The sequence below is a fragment of the Enhydra lutris genome, unplaced genomic scaffold (genome assembly GCF_002288905.1).
Source record: "Enhydra lutris kenyoni isolate GAN:26980312 unplaced genomic scaffold, ASM228890v2 scaffoldscaffold43, whole genome shotgun sequence".
NCBI lineage: Eukaryota > Metazoa > Chordata > Mammalia > Carnivora > Mustelidae > Enhydra > Enhydra lutris.
The window spans coordinates 13,776,954-13,794,744 of NW_019154127.1; the positions used below are offsets into that span (position 1 = coordinate 13,776,954).

The 17,791-nt window shown below is 55.2% G+C and overlaps 1 protein-coding gene across 1 annotated transcript in view; it reads left to right on the forward strand.

The window, feature by feature from the left end:
- Positions 1–619: 619 nt before the first annotated feature.
- LOC111155728 (trafficking protein particle complex 10) overlaps positions 620–17,791 on the forward strand; it is a 77,303-nt gene continuing 60,131 nt past the window's right edge. The window contains exon 1 of the mRNA XM_022516088.1: positions 620–710. Within this exon, the coding sequence (XP_022371796.1) occupies positions 644–710 (67 nt within the window). The 5' untranslated portion in view covers positions 620–643. The remainder of the gene's footprint in view (positions 711–17,791) is intronic.

Consider the following 17,791-nt stretch of genomic DNA (forward strand, 5'->3'; position numbering starts at 1 on the left):
TCTCAGGGCCACGCCAGTGTCCAGGGGTCCTCCGGGGTGCTGTCGGTGACCCCCGCGGCCATCCCCGTGTCCACGTGCGGTCGGTGACCCCACCCGCACCCCGGGGTCGAGCCCCTGTCTGTGTGCTGCTAGTGACCCGGGCGGCTGCCGCCCGGCATCCCGGACCCCGAGTCTCGGGGGATCTGCATGGTGGGCAGCGGCCGCGCACCGGGTGGCCAGGTGCTGGGGCGGGTGGAGACGTCCCCTCGGGCTTCCGAGCCGCAGCCCTCTCCACGGTCCGCGCGGGACCTCCGCTCCCAGGTCCACGCGCGAGCCCCGCCTGCCTTCCCCGGTCCCGCCCCGCCCCGGCCCCGCCCCGGCCCCGCCCCGGCCCCGCCCCCGTGTTTCTGTCGGAGGACAGCGCAGGCGCGCCGCCCGGAGGCCTCCCCTTTAAGCCGCGCGCCCCGGAAGCGGTAGCGCGGCGGTGCCGGGGCCGGAAGTGGTGCGGCCGGCGGGCGGCGGTGGCGGGTGGCCGGCTCCGGAGCTGCCTCGCGCGGCCGGGCGGGCCTCCCTGTCGCGGCGCCGCTCAGGCTCGGGCTGGCCCGGCGCGGCCTCGGGGCTGCCCATGGGGCGCGGGGGGCCGGGCCGGTGACGGCGGACGCCCATGGACGCCCCTGAGGAGCCGCAGCCGCCGGTGATCTACACCATGGAGAACAAGCCCATCGTCACCTGTGAGTGCGGCGGGCGCGGGAGGGGGCGGCGGCCGTTGCGGGACCCGGCCCCTCCCCCCGCCCCTTTCGCCCGCCCCCCGCCCTTCCCCGAGCGCTCCCGGCCCGGCCGCTTCCCGGAACGGAGGTGTGGCCCGGGCGGCGGCTGCGGCGGGGCCCTGCGCGCGCCGCCCCGATCTCCGACCCCCCCGGGACGCGCTCGCGGGCGGGGCGGCTGCCCTCGGGGCGGCGGGCGGGGAGCGGGCGCCGGGACCGAGTCCGCGTCCCCCGGAAAGTGCTCGGGGGAGCGCGAGGGCTGCGGGCGCCGGCGGGTAGGGGTCGGAGCCGCGCGCCGGCCCCCGCGGACGAGGCTGCGCCCCCGGCGCCCCCAACGCCCCGCTCTGCACGGCCGGGCCGATGCCCCCGCGTCGGGGCCGGCGGGCGGTCCTGGGCGCGCCGGGACTTCTGAGCGGTCAGACGCTAGCATCGCGCCCGGGCGGACGAGGTCAGAGGCGCGCCGGCGGCCGGCGAGGTCTGGCGTCCCGCAGACCGGAGTTTCGGACTGTTGGGATCGTAGCCCCTTGCCGGTGCCCCGTGCGCTGCTGCCCCGTGCGCTCGCGGGCTGTGCGAGGAGGCGCCGCGTCCACGAGGACAAGCGGGAGCCCACCGCGCGGGGGCCCTGGGCTCTCTGCTGTGTGTGTCTTCCTTCCGGTGTCCGGGTTCCGACCGGCGGACGCGCTTCTCCTGCTCCCCCGTCGGAGCCCTGAGAAGCTGTTTGAGGTTTAGGTTCGTGGGTTCCCCTCCAGGTGAGAAACCTCCTTAGGGACGGGGCTGTGTCTCCGCTAAGTCCGGACCCTGCCGTCGTTCGGGGACAGCCGTCCCCACCCGTGTTTGTGCACTGACTGTCTGCCTAGGACGCCGCACCTCGCTCTGCCCTCGGCCCCAGAGGACGGTCCGTGTAGGGCTGGTCCCGAGGCCCCGCAGGCGCCAGGTGCTTTCCAGGGCCTCCGGGAACAGGGGCCGCGCCTGGTGGTCTTCCTGTTAGGTGCCAGGGCCTGCAGGTGCCTCCCCGGCGCCCCGTGGCTGGTCTAACTCCGTCTCACACCCTGAGCTCGGACAGTTTCTGCGGACTTTCTGCAAGTGCGCTTCGGAGGACAAGTTCTCAAGTCTCAGGACCGCGCGTGTGAATTGTCGTCCTTGTGGACGCTGATGGACACGAGGGTTTACTGTCTGCATTCATGCCCGCGTGCGTGGCGGCCAGCCAGGGACGCGGCGTCCTTTCCCCCGATTTACCGGAGTTCCGGTCCGTGGGGGCCCCGTGTGTACAGCGCTGGAGCCCGGGTCGTGTGTTCTCACCGCATCTCTCGTGAAGGCTCACGACCTCCGCCTCGCTGGGTCCGGGGGAAGAACGGGGCTTCGGGAACTTTCAGACGGAGTTAGCTGGGGAGTAAGAAAGAGCGTCCACGTGGGCCGGGTTTGTGAGCTTCCCAGCTCACACTTGAGTTATGTTTGGGGGTTTCGGGGCCTGGGGCTGCAGCTTTGGGGCACTTGTCCTGGTTTTGCCTCAGGCCTTCTGTGTCTGCTCCATCGGTCGGCCCCTGGTCTTGTGAAGGGAGGAGCGGGTCTAAGCCGTGGCGACGAGCGCAGTGGGAAGGAGGCTCCTTCTTCCTCCTAGTTTTGATTTGATACTCGGCACCTGGTCTCCGAGTTGCAACGTCTTTGTGTTCGTGGTCTGGCCGCCTCCTCGCCTGGGACACCCGGCCGGCCTCGGCGGCCCCGTCACGGCGGCCCCGTCACGGCGGAGCCTTCCCTTCCAGATGAGAGCGAAGTTTGTGCCGGGCTGGAGTTTTCTCCGAGAACGTGGGACACGTGGAGTGGACCTTTCTGAGGAGAAGGACAGCGTGTCTGCCTCACGGAAGTGTAGGAGCCGTTTACGTGTGTGTCGCTGTGAACAGAGGGGAACGTCTCCGGAGACTGGGGTCACCAGAGCCCATGACTACGTGAGAGCCTGCTGAGTGATCTTAATAGTATTCTGAAGCTCCCTGAGCGTCTTACTGGCCTTCACCCCGCCATTAAGAGATTCCGAACCTGCCGCCCCTTCACGGACCACCTAGCGGGGGACGCGCTTCGACCAAGACTCGTGAGGCCAGTGAGTACCAGCGAGCCTGCGCGACGGCTCGGGGACGGACCGTGCGCTGACGGCGCGTGGCGGATCCCCTCCTCGGCGTTCTGAGTACCGGCCTGTGATGTCTTCATCGTGCAGAACGCGCCGTGAGACCGAGAAGAAACCCAGCCGGTTTACGTGATCCGAATTTAGGTGTCGGCGTAGACTATGTTGTTATCAGCAGCGCTGGGTGCGTTCTCTGCTTTAGAATGGGGACAGGTTTCCATTCCAAGGGAATGCTGGGGAAGACACGTTCCTTTTCCAGCTCTCTCCTCCGGCAGACGGAGTTACTGTAGTTCTGCTGATCTGTGGCATCTCTTTGTTGACCGTGCGCATCGTGCCGAGAAGAGCACGTGCCGTCAACGCAGGATTTATGGTGTTCGAGGCGCCGCAGTGCCCCGTGCAGACGGTCCGATCTCACCATCCCTTCCCGGACTGCGCTGTTTCTTCTTCCGGATCTCTGGTTTGGGGTTTCACATCTGCCACTATGAATTTTGTAGGAGGGGGAAAAGGCAACAAAAATGAGCAGATACGGGATGCTTTGTACCTGGTTGGAGTTTGATTTTTCCGCCTTAGGGTAAAGTTTTTATTAAATGTGCAGGTGGTTGATATCCCGCCTACCCTGAAGGTGTGGTGCTTGTGATTCGAGCACTGCCTCTTGAGTCCCAGGGAAGTCGCTTCAAATGTCTTTTGTTCTGATCGATGTGCAGCAGTGCAGAGCTGGCCCATACTGACCTCTCACACCAGCAGCGACCAACAGCTGAGACGCGGGAGGAACATTTGTCCTCAGAAACCTCACTCGTTCCGTGACTGACGGTGCCACCGAATGTCCTTGCCCAGCTTGGTGTGTCGTTTGTGCCTGTGCCTGCTTGAAACAAGAGGTCTTTTGTGGGGGACCTCGGGCGCTTCATGGTCTCGTCCACGTGAGATAGAGATGGCCATAGTACCGGTCTCGGGGTCCACACACAGTTGGAAGAATGAACTTGGGGAAAGCACCCAGAAGAGGAATCACTGTGCAAACCGTTAGCCTGACCGCTGAGGAGTGGTTCCTAGACTGTTCACAGGGCCTTAGGTGTCTCAGTGACTTTTTCATGACATGCTTAGGTTAAGAATACGTAATAGCTCCATCTATTAAATAGTTCGCTTCCAATCATTTTATTAAAGGAGCATCATGGGGGCGCCTGGGTGGCTCAGTGGGTTAAGCCTCTGCCTTCGGCTCAGGTCGTGGTCCTGGGGTCCTGGGATCGAGCCCCACATCGGGCTCTCTGCTCTGCAGGGAGCCTGCTTCCTCCTCTCTCTCTCTGCCTGCCTCTCTGCCTACTTGTGATCTCTCTCTGTCAAATAAATAAATAAAATCTTTAAAAAAAAAAAAAAAGGGAGCATCATGTTGTAACAGTAGCTATTTGAGAAAAATCATATGCATAAGTTAGAAGAAACATTTTTCTTTTTTCTTCTTTTTAAGATTTTATTTATTTTTTTTGACAGAGAGAGAGCACAAGTAGGTAGAACAGCAGGCAGGGGTAGAGGGAGAAGCGGGCTCTCCGCTGAGAGGGGAGCCTGATACAGGGCTTGATCCGAGGACTCTGGGATCATGACCTGAGCCGAAGGCAGCCACTTAACCGACTGAGCCACCCAGGTGCCCTAGAAGAAACGTTTTTCATTCTCAGATAACTGCAGTGACATACTGATGGGATGGTTGCACCTGTTGGACACTGCACAACTTCGCTAGCTTGGGAGTCTGATTGGACTTTTTTTTTGTGTGGTACTTCCTTTTATCATAGCAACCCTCTGTTCTGTGACACAGTTGTGTCCTTGGAAGGGAGATAGCAGGATCGAATACTGAAACTGCACACCTCAAGTGGGCCCTGGTGCATCTCCAGCATCGCCGTTCTCCTCATCGGTTCGGAGTGCCCGTGGAGTCTGTGGGTTTGCTCTGGTGCCCGCGTCCCGAGTAGATGAACCCAGCTCCAGGGTGGACGTGCACTGATGATGGAGGAGTAAAACGTTCCTTTTCCATTTGAACTTCGGCTTACAGGCCCGATTTACAAGATGCGCCTCAGAAGCGTTCCTAGTAAATTTGGTGTGTGCAAATGAAACTCAGGGGTCTGATTTCCGTTTTTTAAGTCCGGATGAATGCCAGAGATTATCAAGCATGGCAGGCCTCCCAGAGCCAGTCTTTGCCTGGGAGGGAATGGATGACAAGGTGGGGGGCCCACACGGAGAGACGGGAAGGGCTGAGGGGTCGGGCTTCGTGGGAGTGCGAATGACTGACTGAAGAACTTGTCGTCTAAAAAAGCTTTTGCCAGTCGTGAGGCCTCTCTTCATGGCAACCGTGTGGTGTCGTGTGCGTGTCTCAGGGTCTGGGCCAATCCCCCACTGCTGCCCGGGCCTGGGTGCCGCGGACCCTGGTCTGGCCCTTGTCAGGCAGCCCCCTAGCTCTGCAGGCCTCGGAGCCGGCCCCAGGGCTCTCCTGCCCCCGTCCCCGTCCGGTCTGCTGGGAACTGGTCTCCGCCTGACTTTATGTGCCTTCCCCAGTGGTTCGGACTCACAGGGTATTTGGGCTCTAAGTAAAAACGGATGCCCTTGGGGTCATTCTTGACTTCTCCTTTTCTTCACAACTGGCGGTCAGCCTTTGCTATCATTTATCTTTGATGCTTATCCAGAAGTCAGCCACTTCTCCCCACCTTTACTGTTGCTCCCCCAAACGCAAGCCGCCTTCGCCTCGCCCTGGGTGTGCTCCTGCGGCCTCCCGTGGCCTCCCTGGTTTCATGCCAGCCCCTTGAGGCGAGTTCTCCGTGGGGCAGGGGGCGATCCCTCCGGGGGTCCTCAGAGGCACGCTTTCCTCCTGGGACCCTTCCAGGGCTAGCCGCCTTCCGAGCATAACCCTCGCAGACCTTCCCGTGGGCCCGGCCCGGGCCTCACCCCACCAGCCCCGTGGCTTCCTGGCCACCCACACTGCCCTTCTGACCCCTCACTGCCTCTCCCCGCTCCGGGAGCTGCTCCCGGACCACCTCCCACACCCTGCTCACTATCGGGCTTACCGTTGACTTGATTCAGTCTTCTTGGCTCTGCACCCCCGACAGAAACATTTTGTTTTTCCTTCGCTCATTGTCTTTCCTCCACCCCGACCCAGGCTGCCTGAGAGCCACAGGGTGAGGGTCCGGAGTCTGCTGGTCACTGCTGGCCTCCTGGCTCCTGCAGCTGAGCTGGGCACACAGTGGGCGCTCAGTAAATATCCACTGAATAAATAGGATAGATAAATGAGTGAACGTCTCTCTAGGAAACATGGTGCTGTCTCTGAGGCGTCCATGAGTTAGAGGCTTTTGACAGCATAGAGGTATGTTCTTGAAATGCGGGTCATGTTGAGCTAAGACGGCTTTCTGGGAAATGCTTGGAGAGCCTGAGCCCTGATCACCCAGACTTCTTGTAGGGAGCCTGCTAGGTGCCCAGTGTTTGCACTGCTGCGCACCTCCGCAGGCTTCGGACCCCGGGCGTCCAGGTTAATCCAGCAGAAGAAAGGAGGCTCAGTGCTGTGCTAGGGACCGTCTTCCCTGCACTGGTCCTTCAGAACCGGGTTCAGATATGCTTTCTTTACTATAAGTCAAAGAACTACAGTTCTTTACTACAAACCAAAGCCTTCTTGGGTTGCGGATTCGGCCTCTGAGGGGAGCAGGTAGGATCGGAGGACTGCCCAGCTGGCAATTGCGTGAAGCCTTGAAAGAGGAGCTCTGTAAGGTTCCAGACCAGCCTCAACCCTAAAAATGCGTAAGTAAAGGAGGAGTAGATTTCTAAAATAAAGAATGGAGTCCGGCAGTGGACTTGCAGGGTCAGAAGGTCAGAGCAGTTGGAATATTGCCGGCTGCTTCCCAGTCGCCCCGGGAAGAGGTGCGTTCCAAGGCCCACTCGCACGCAGACTTGTTCTTTGGTGGCTTCGTGGAGCTTTCATCTGCCTGCTGGAAGGTTCCTCCACCATCCGGCCCCAGAGCTGTGCCCCCGGCACCGGCACCGTGGTCCGTCTCCAGCACCCATCAGGTTCCCTTGTGCTCCTTAGCAGGTGATCCCCACTTCTCCCCCAGGCGTGGGCAACCTCTCTCTGCTTTCTGTCTCCCCGCAGTGGTGTTCTCTCGACGTTTCTAGACATGAGACCACGTGGCGTGCAGTCTCGTGGCTGGCTTTCCTCACCCAGCGGCCTCTTCTATGGAGGTCGTGCCGTCCCGTCGTGTCCTCCTCTCATCTCCGGGTGGTCCGCCGTACGGGTGGACCCTGTCTTGTTTATCTCTTTGCCAGGCGAGGGGCGTGTGGGTTGTCGGCGCTCTGTGGCTGCTGTGAGTAGAGCTGCCGGGAGCACTTGCACGCCCGAGTGTGGGCTCCTGTTCCGTTCTTCATGCAGAGACTGCAGGAGCGGAATTGCTGTGTTGGGTGATAAGCTGATGTCTGACTTGTTAAGAAATTGCTAATAGTCCCCGAGTCTGTACTGTCTCAGATCCCACCAGCGGTGGTTGCGGGTTCCGGTGGCTCCGTATTCCTGCGGACACACGCTTGTCTGTCTCTTATTAGCTATCCGAGTGGACCTGAGTGCTGTCTGGTTGGGGTTTCAATTTGCATTTCCCTCACTAGTGAAGTTGAGCCTTTTTGCCTATTCTCATAAGCCATTTGTACATCTTCTTGAGTGAAATGTTTACTCAGATATCTTGCCCATTTTTAAATTACGTTATCACTGAATTATAAGAGTTGATAAAATTTGCTGATACATGTCCTTTTTCAGATCTGTAATTTATTTGTGAATACTCTTTCCTAACTTTTGACTGTATTTTTTCTTAGTGCTGTCTTTTGAAGTACATTTTTTTAAAAAAAGATTTTATTTATTTGACAGACAGAGATCACAAGTAGGCAGAGCAGCAGGCAGAGAAAGAGGAGGAAGCAGGCTCCCTGCTGAGCAGAGAGCCCTATGCGGGGCTCGATCCCAGGACCCTGAGATCATGACCTGAGCTGAAGGCAGCGGCTTAACCCACTGAGCCACCCAGGTGCCCCTGAAGTACATTTTTAATTTTGAAGAAGTCTAGTTACACTTTTTTCCTCATGGATTGTGCTTTCGGTGTTCTCGCTGGAGTCTTTGTCCAGCCCAAGGTGGTTGCAGTTGTCTGTGGGGCGTTTACCTGATGATAGTGAAGTTCTTACGTGTTTATTGCTGGCGGGACCCCTTCTTAACTATGTGTTCAGCCGTGTTTCTCGGACATTCAAGAGGTGTGACCGAAAGCATGTCTAAAACATGAACTGGAGTAGCAGTAGGAAAAAATGTGCTTTCTATTTTTGTACTTTACACCATATGCATTAGTTTCTCAGAACTTTTGTCACCAATTATCAGAAACTTGCTGGCTTCAAGCAAGGGAAATACATTCTCTCAGGGGTCTGGGGACCAGAAGTTGGAAGTGAAGGTGTTGGTAGGTTGTGCTCTCCCTCCTGTGGCTCCGGGGGAGGGTCCATCCTGCCTTTTCCAGCTCCGGCTGTCGTTGGATCCAGTTTCTGCCTTGTCCTCACGTGGCTACCGTCTCTGCATTTGCTCTCCTGTCCCTCATCACAACACTGGTCACTGGATTTAGGGCCCACCCAGATGATCTGGGTGATCTCATGTGAGATCCTGAACTTCATTACAGTTATAAAGATCCTTTTTCCAAAGGAGATCCCATCCACAGGCTCTCAGGCTCAGGCGTGGACAAGTCGTTCCGGGACCGCGTTCCTTTCCTACATCGTGGTGTCTGCCTTGGTGTCCTGCTGCGTAGCAGCCAGCATCCATTGGGCTGCTCTGGTTTTATATCACTGCTTCTGTCTTTAGAGGTTTGTCCTTGTCAACTCTTGGCCACAGGAATGATTCCTGGGCGTCTGGGACCTGGGGCTCTAGATGTTGACCCAAGGTGGGATGATCTCTTAGAAATAGCGAACATTTTTTGTAGTCTCTCCTTCCTTGATTATTTTCCCCTCGGGAAACAAATGCCTTTATTTGGCTTTTTGGGCTTATGTTCCGTAATGTTTTGTTCCTTCATATTATTTTAGGCCCTTGTTTGCAAAACTAAAAAAAAAAAAAAAAAAAAAAAAAGTGAGTAGAGAAATTGCGAAGAAACAGATTTAGACCTCATCTCACTGGGAACTGTTGTATGTTTGGAAAGTTTTCTTGTTTTTAGCAGATCTGTTAGCACTTGGGAGCAGTTGGATATATTTTAGAGCTAAGATTTTAGGTAGAGCCTTGGCACTAACGATACCCCGTTGGGGTAGTAATTTTTACTACCTCATCGTGCACCATTCATGGGCACTTTTAGACCAGCTGGATCAGTTAGTAAGTTTGCAGGCACGGAGGCGGACACAGAGTGGGCCGTCGGGTCATTTTGAAGCAGAAGCCCCAAAGGCTGGCTCCGCTGTGCCCGAGCCCCCGGTTTGTGACGGCGCAGGGAGGACCCGCAGCCAGGTGCCCGACTTCTCTGCCACGGCTTCACCGAGCAGCTGGGGAGGCAGACACCATCTGCCCACGTGGAAGGAAGGGGCACTTGTCCCTAAAATTACCCCTCAGAGAAAGCCTTTGCCGCAGAGTTAAGTAAAATAGAAGTCTCGCTTCCTTTGGTTCAGCAGTCGAAGCACTGAGTCAGTCAGCCGTGCTGGAGGTCTCCAGTGTGATCTTACCCGTTCTAAGATTGCATTTGTATCCCGAGACCATAATCTGACAGCCAGCAGTGCTGGCACCGCCGCCGCAGGGTGTCCCGAGCTCTGGGGCCCGGCGCTGGCTGCTGTAGACTACGAAGGGGTCGGGCCAGGCTCCCCAGTCAGCAGGTGCACACTGTGCTTCCAGGCCCCGCACTGTTGTCGGGGTTTGGGTCACCTCTGCCGGCAAAGACCCCAGCCCTCGTGGAGCTTCCAGTCCACTGGGAGGAGGGACACGATGGGCAAAAATAGCAAATTATGCAATCAGTGATTAGTGCTGTGGAAGAAAGAAAAGGATAAGGGAGGTGGGAGAGTTGGAGCGTTTCACACTTTTTATGATGGAAAGTTGGCAGATGTGTGCAAAGTAGAGTAGTATAATGAAACCCCACAAACCTGTCCCCCGACTCCAGCAGTTGGGAGGATTGGCCAGTCCTGCCCGTCTGCACCTGTTCCCACCAACCCTGTGTTCTTCCAAAGCAGACCCCGAGCGTGACGTCACGTACCTGCACGTGCGTGTGTTATGGGGTGAAGCGTTGTCTCCCCTCTCGTGTGCTGGAGCCCTGAAGGCCAGGGTGACAGTTTGGAGCTGGGGTGTTCGGGGGGGGAGCGGGTTGGAAGAGGACGAAGGCTGGGCCCCGAGGATGGAGCCAGGGGCCTCCAGCGCGAGGAGGAAGAGTGCGCTCCCTCCCTCCTCCAGACCGGGAGGAACTGAACGGCGGGATCTTGACCTTGGACTTCCGGCTTCCGGAATTGGGGGGACAGGTCGGTGTTGGTGAAGCCACCCCGTCACCGTCTTTCATCCCAGCAGCCCAGGCTGAGACAGTGTGTGTCCCTCAAGATGGCGTATCGCTAAGAGATCACGACTTTTAAAAGCATAACTGTAAAGCCTTTTTCACATCTAAAAAAATTTTCCCTAATATCAAATACTCAGCGTTTACATTTTCAGTGTCTTCAACGTCTTTTTCTTTTAAGCTCTTTGAATTAATTGGTGTCCAAATAGGGTTTGGAGCTCGTGCTCTCCGTCTGGCTTCAAATCCTGGGTTTCCCTCCGTCTCCCCTTTGTTCCGGGCGGTTTACAGAAGAGCTTGGGCTCGGTCCTGTGGCCTGTCATGCTCCCTCCCCCCGCTTGGCCAGCTGTGTCCTGGGGTGCCCTCTGTCCTCGGGGTTCTGTGTCTCCTGGAAGATGGTCCTTGGAGCCAGAGGCTGGGTCAGGTTCAGGTTGAATGTTTTTGGCAAGATGGTCTTCTCCACCAGTGGCATGCCAGCCCCACTGGGGTCTCTCTGATGGGAGCGGCCTTTCTGTGGCTCATGCCCTGTGGGGCACAGACTGGCGGGATTCCAGTGTTACCATTTCGTCTTCACTTGTTAGTGGAAATGTGTCTGTAGAAAGTGTGTGTGTGGGGGGGCACCTGGGTGGCTCAGTCTGTTTAACGCCTGTCCAGGGTCCTGGGATCGAGCCCCACATTGGGCTCCCTGCTCTGCGGGGAGCCTGCTCTTCCCCCTCCCTCTGCCGCTCCCCCTGCTTGTGCTCTCTCTCTCTCCCTCTCAAATAAATAGAACCTTTTAAGCAATGGTGTGTACGTGTGTTGCTTGCTCGTCCAGTGGCCTGGGTTGTGTGGGTTCACGCACTCACAGGGAGTGTCCTCCAGTGGTGATCATTTCCCTTTTGTTTTTTTTTTTAAGTATCATTATGAATTTAAGGATTTAAACCCACTTGCTTTTTTTTTTTTAAAGATTTTATTTATTTATTTGACAGAGATCACAAGTAGGCAGAGAGACAGGCAGAGAGAGAAGAGAGGGAGGGGGAAGCAGGCTCCCTGCTGAGCAGAGAGCCCAATGCGGGCCTCGATCCCAGGACCCTGAGACCATGACCTGGGCCGAAGGCAGAGGCTTAACCCACTGAGCCACCAGGGCGCCCCAAGAATTCTTTTTCTTTAAGATTTTATTTTACTTACTTGACAGAGATCACAAGTAGGCAGAGAGGCAGGCAGAGAGAGAGGAGGAAGCAGGCTCCCTGCTGTGCAGAGCCCGATGTGGGGCTTGATCCCAGGACCCTGGGATCATGACCTGAGCCAAAGGCAGAGGCTTTAACCCTCTGAGCCACCCAGGCGCCCACCATCTGCTTTGTTTCAGTCGGTGGCCGGTGCCGTCCTTGCCGACCTGCCTGTGGTTCCGTCTTTGCAGTTTAGTCGGCCTCTGAGTTGTAAGAGTCTTTGTGAGTTTCTGCTGTTAACGTGTTCCAGACTCATTTCCAGCCTTGGCCCTGGAGTCCGCCCTTTCTGCAAGGAGCCCTGCTTCTTTTTAGTGAGAAAAGGTTTTCTAAGCCTCTAGTGGATATGCTTGGGCTGCTGACGGCCACTGAGTCTTCGTTTCAGGGCCAGAGCTGGGAGTGCAGAGGTGAGGCACGCCCTGACGTTCCCTGGGTCCTTGTGAGTCGATTTCAGGACTTGGCGGTTTTTTTTTTTAAGATTTTTTTTTTTTTAATCTATTTATTTGACAGAGGTCACAAGTAGGCAGAGAGGCAGGCAGAGAGAGAGGAGGAAGCAGGCTCCCTGCGGAGCAGAGAGCCCGATGCGGGGCTCGATCTCAGGACCCTGAGATCATGACCTGAGCTGAAGGCAAAGGCTTAACCCACTGAGCCACCCAGGCGCCCCAGGACTCGGTGGTTTTAATGAACTGCTAGATCTTCTGTGTTTTCTTTCTTCCCATTCTGTGGAGACTTGGGGGTGACAGGTAGAGCGCTCTCACACCGGAGCTGCCTCAAGGTCCCCCAGCGGGCTCCTCCCCAGTTTCTGATTACGCAGGCCAGGCCGGCCTGGGAACAGTCCCTTCTCACAAACCCCTGGCGGCCCCTGCCTGTCCGGGAGCCCCTGATCCCACCTTGTACGGCCTCTGCCCCTTCGCCACCAGCAGTGACTCGTGAGCACAGATTTCAGATGCTTCTAGTGTTCTCTGTGGCGCTTGGACATCTCGCACCAGGAGGCATGGGCCGCTGGCCAGCCTTGTTCTTTCTCTGGGGCTCTGCTGCCAGCCGTGCACGCATTAAACTCCCTTTGGTTTTTTGTTTTTTTTCCCTGGTATTTTTAGAGAAAGCTTTTTTAAGATTTAACTTTGTTTTGTAATCACATAAAATATTTACCTGCTCTCACAACCGGATCTTCCAAGCAAGGTATGGAGTGTAGATTTCGGTCCTTTCCACCCTGACTCTGTCCTCACCTAAATATTCTCCTGCCGTTGAAAAAAAAAATTCATACGCATTCTTACTTCCCTTCTTAGGAAGCAGGTCCCAGACCAAGACACGGTTCCCCTGCCTCCCTTTTTCTCTCAGCACTTTCTGGAGATCCTGCCCGTTGGACTGTCCAGCCGCACAGAGCTCCGTCCGTCGTGTGGGTCATGGGTGTTCTGCAGTTCACACTCCTCCGGTCCTGTCGGGAAACTGGGTGGTTTTGTCTCTGAGCTTTCAGATAACCCTGCATCAGACAGCCTCATGGTGTGTCTGTTGGGATGGATTCCTTCAGGGATCGCCGGGGCCGTGATAAACTCGTAATTTTGCTGAATATCGCTAAATTCCTCTTGGTCATGGTGAGCCTTTTGGAAGCGGCAGCCAGACCTCACTGAGAAGGTGGTCTTTGGGAACTCTGGGGGAAGGGGGTTTCAGGAGCGGGTTTCTCCAGAGCCCCGGGTCAGGGCTGGGCCTGAAGCAGGCAGCTCTCTCAAGCTGGAAACGCTGTGATCCCAGCTGCGGCGGTCACCCTGTGGTTCTTTACGTGAAACTCTGGGAACCGTTCAGGCTCCTTCTTCCCCGCACTTGCATTCAGGTGCCTTCATCCAGACCTTCGGTTTTCTCTGCCCCTTACGTTTGGGTTGTGTTTGGTCTCTGAGCTCCAGAGAACGGCCCGTTGGCCTCCTGGTTAGAAGCGTCTGCTTAAACCTCGCGGTGCTCGCGGTGTGTGCTCAATTATCTTTCCTGTTGGGAAAGACAAAGACTTCGGGGCTGCATATCTTGTCTCTGTGTGGGACCTCGTCTCTCTGTTCTCTGTGTATAAGCTTTGGTTCCCTTTCTGCAAACTCCTGCGGCGTGCAGTTCAGTTATCGCAGACATATTCTCTACCTTTTCCCCTTTGATCACACCCCGGGGGTAGTAACTGATACGGAGACTGGCTCCTGGGAGAGGAGAAGCAGCGTGGGCGGGCGACCGTGTGCACGTGGCCTCACAGCGAGGGTCGGGGTGGAGCTGGAAGCCGGGTGGAGTGGGCGTGACTTGACCGCCAGCAAGGAAATGGCAGGACGTTCTGATGCGTGATCTAAAATGGGCATTTGGGCAGGACGGCTGACAGGCAGGTAAAGGCCATCCCCACCGTCCCCATCGTGTTGGCTGTAGGAATTACCTTTCTTCCAGCGTGGCCTCTGCAGCAGGAGGCTGGGGAGGGCTCACTTGTGTCCCGTCAGGCCTGTGCCTCGCCCCGAAGGGAGGGCAGTGTGTGTGCGCAGAAGCGGGTCCGCTGCCCAGTCATTTCAGGGCACAGACTAAGCCTTGGCTTCGCCTTCTAGAATCTGGGTGACATCTGGATCTCGTGTGTTTTTTCTCCTGAATCCCACTCCCCACCTCCGAGCCCCAAATGTGAAGCCTTTGCTGTGCAGACGGTCTGGGAGGGCCACAATGATGCGTTTGGCGGTTGTCGGTTTGCGATGTGTCGGTTTTCCCCATGAGAGAGCTGCCGATGTGAGGCATTAATTCCTCTCCTGCTCCAGTGTTGTACGAGACGTACAGCGCATATGCCTTACACGCGGCTGACGGGCTGACGCGCCCTCGCAGCTCGTGACCTTGGACGTCTGTATCCGTCATTTGCAAGTCTGTTCGGCCAGAAGCGGTTGAGGAACAGTTCCTGCGTGTGTGGTCTCTGGGCAGGGACAGGCATCGTTAGGGCGAGTGTCCGTGCTCTCTTTAATTAACCCCTGTTTTCAAACAGGAGTGCGCTGCTCCCTGGTGAACTCTAGCTTTCTTTGGTTAACGGCATGCTTAAAGAACGGCTCTTTCTGAACATTTTTCTATACAACAGAGGCCAGGTAAAGTATATGTTTCCTTTGACTTATTTGTTCAAAGGTAGAGACTCATAGGATCCCTTGCTGGGAAGGGCCTTGAAATTGGTCACCCGGTCCTAGCCCAGCCACTCCGTGGCGGTGTAGCTTCTAGAGTCCCCACGAGGAGGTGCTCAGAGGGGGGACACTCAGTGCCCCAGTGCGGGTCTCGCACCTAGCACCTGCTTCCTGTTGAGCTACAATCCGCCCCCCTCTTTGCCACCCCTTAATGTGGGGGGGGGTGTGGAGTCCTGCAGGGTAGACCTGATGCTCTTGAATTAAGACGTTGTCCACAAGGTATTTGAAGACCTCCATTTCGCTAACAGGCTAAAATAGCCTGGATGCCTTCAACTGCTTGGGATAAAGTACGAGGTGTGTTTTATTGGAAAAGTTACTCTGTCCCTTTACTAAGATTATACTAAAGAATTTGAAGAGAAATTATGCTGTCTGAGGGTATCAACAAGTATTTAAAGACTTGATGTAAGATCTTTGACCCAAGGTAAATGTCCAAAGAAAAATACTGATCTGGAAGATGTATGTACTGTGAGGAAGGCTGCCCGTCAGCTGCAGATCGGCCGAAACTTTTGGTTTTCTCTGCCGCTTTCTAGTGGTCACAGTGTCCTGACCCTTTCATATTTTCATGAGATTTCATAGCTTTGCGTGTTTAAGGGCTGGTCACTGGCCAGCTGATGACAGAAATGTTCGCTGCTGATGGAAGGTCTCCTGGAACCTGTTCCTTCAGCCAACCAGCTTTGACAGAGCCTCTGAGATGAATTACCAAATAATACAGAAGTGTATTTGTCTTAGGGTTCTGGGGGTCAGAAGTCTGAAATGGGTCCAAAATCAAGGGGTTGGCAGGGCTGATTCCTTCTAGAAGAGAAGCCATCCCCTTGTCCTTTTCTAGCTTCTAGAGGCTTCCCACATTCCTTGGCTCACGGACCTCCTTCCATCTTCAAAGCCAGCAGTGACCTGTTCAGTCCTTCTCATGGTACCAACTCTTCGGTTCTGGCCTTCTGCCTCCCTTCTCCCCACGGAATATCTTCCCCTCCGGGCACCTTGGCCCACCTGGATAATCTGGGGTAATCTCTTTATTTAAGATCATCTGATTAGCAACCGCGTCTGTCCTTGACCTTACACCTCGAGGGTCTTGTAGTGTACCAATGTAGTGTTACGTTACATTACAGGACTAGGACAGAGATTTCCAAACGCCCTTAACACATGTCTGGGGAAAAATAAAAATCGTGGGGAGTAATGATTGTACAAGCGCGAGTGTCCCATGTCCTTCCCAGTGGAGAGTAACTTTTCGGTTCAGCCTTGTGTTTTCCCCGAGGCGTAATTTGTAGCTGTCGAGCACTCAAACCGCATTTGGTAATTTAGCTACTTTATCTGTAGACGGTTCAGTGCCAGATTCAATCTTAATGTCATAACTGAGTCCTAAAATATTCTAAAACTCGTTGCATAAACATTATAGGAACATCAGCAACCAATTTACAGCTTTTTGAATGTAGGTACAAAACAGTTTTCTTTTGTGTTAGAGAGAATCGTACCTTTAGTTTGGACGTCCTGTGTTCCTGAAATGCAGAAAGTGAGCGCCCCTGTCATCTCGTCCCTCGGCTAGAGCCCCGCGGGACAGTTTGGTGTGGGTGTGGCTTTCCAGCAAGGAGGTGGCGGTGGAGGGGGGTTGCCTCTGGTCCTGGACTGGTCAGCTGGTCCGTTGCCATCCAGTGTTAAGAATTAAAAATGGGACTTTTTGTTTTGACACTAAGTAACTGTGACTTTGTCGTCATAGCAGACCCAGAGATAAAGTGATGGAAGGCGAACGAAGGTTTGCACTGTTCTCCGGGTCGAGGGAGACTGATGCAGATGGTGGGACGGCTTGTGGCCGGGGTGGAGTGGGGTGGGCTGGGCCTGCTGTTAAGCTTTGGTTAGACTCTCGTCTCAGGGACAGCTTCTTGGGTCAGGAAAGACTGTCCAGCCTGCAGGTTTCTATTTTTGCTATGATCGCCTTCTTTGAAGTTGAGAGTTATTTCATAAGAGCTGTTTTCTTACAGTCCTACTGTTGGGAATCACAAACCCAAGAGAAGCGTCTGTATGTGTAGTTATCGATATTTTCTCAACTGGACAAACGTTAGTGCCTTTTCAGTTGTTGATCCAAGTTACTGATTACTTTCTCTGTAACTGAGTTCCCAATTCTTTTTGTTTAAAAATTTTTTTTTCATTTATTTATGTGACAGACAGATCACAGGTAGGCAGAGAGGCAGGCAGAGAGCGGGGGGGCGGGGAGCAGGCTCGCCACTGAGCAGAGAGCCCGAGGAGGGGCTCAATCCCAGGACCCTGGGATCATGACCTGAGCTGAAGGCAGAGGCTTTAACCCACTGACCCACCTAGGTGCCCCTTCTTTTTGTTTTAAAGGTATAAGAAGAATGTGAAATACGACCCATTTATGCTTAAATAACTGGAATCGTATTTTTTGGAATTCTTTTTCGCTCCCTGTTTAGTTAGCAGTCTTTTTTTTTTTTCTTTTTTTTTTTTTTTTTTTTTAAAGATTTTATTTATTTATTTGACAGAGAGATCACAAGCAGGCAGAGAGGCAGGCAGAGAGAGAGGAGGAAGCAGGCTCCCCTAGAGAGCAGAGAGCCCGATGCGGGGCTCGATCCCAGGACTCTGAGATCATGACCTGAGCCGAAGGCAGTGGCTTAACCCACTGAGCCACCCAGGCACCCCTAGTTAGCAGTCTTATCTGCTCTTGGCATAAGAAGTTTTAAATTGCACAATTAATAGGTTTAAATATATGCTGGTAAAAATCTCAGAATGCAGTAATAATCCAGGAAGTACCAAAGGTCTGGCCAAAAAATCCAGAAAATCCTGCTGTGGCAGGAATAAGATGAAAACAGGTTCATGTAATCAGAAACCAGGGACTCTGCCTGCTTTTGTTGGGGGGCGTCTGAGCTGGGCTCTTCGCGGCCCGGGGCAGGTGCGGGTGGGTCTGGGCTACACCCTGAGTACCGGTGTCCCTCTGTTCCCCAGCAGGGCGACTGTCCCAGTGTTTCCCTTCCCATTTGAGTGGCCCCTGTGCCTGTCTCCCTCTCCTGCCAGGGCACAGCTGCATTCGGATACTGGCCAGGGGCCGAGGATGACTGAGGTGGGCTGCACACCCCTGGAGCTGCTCCCC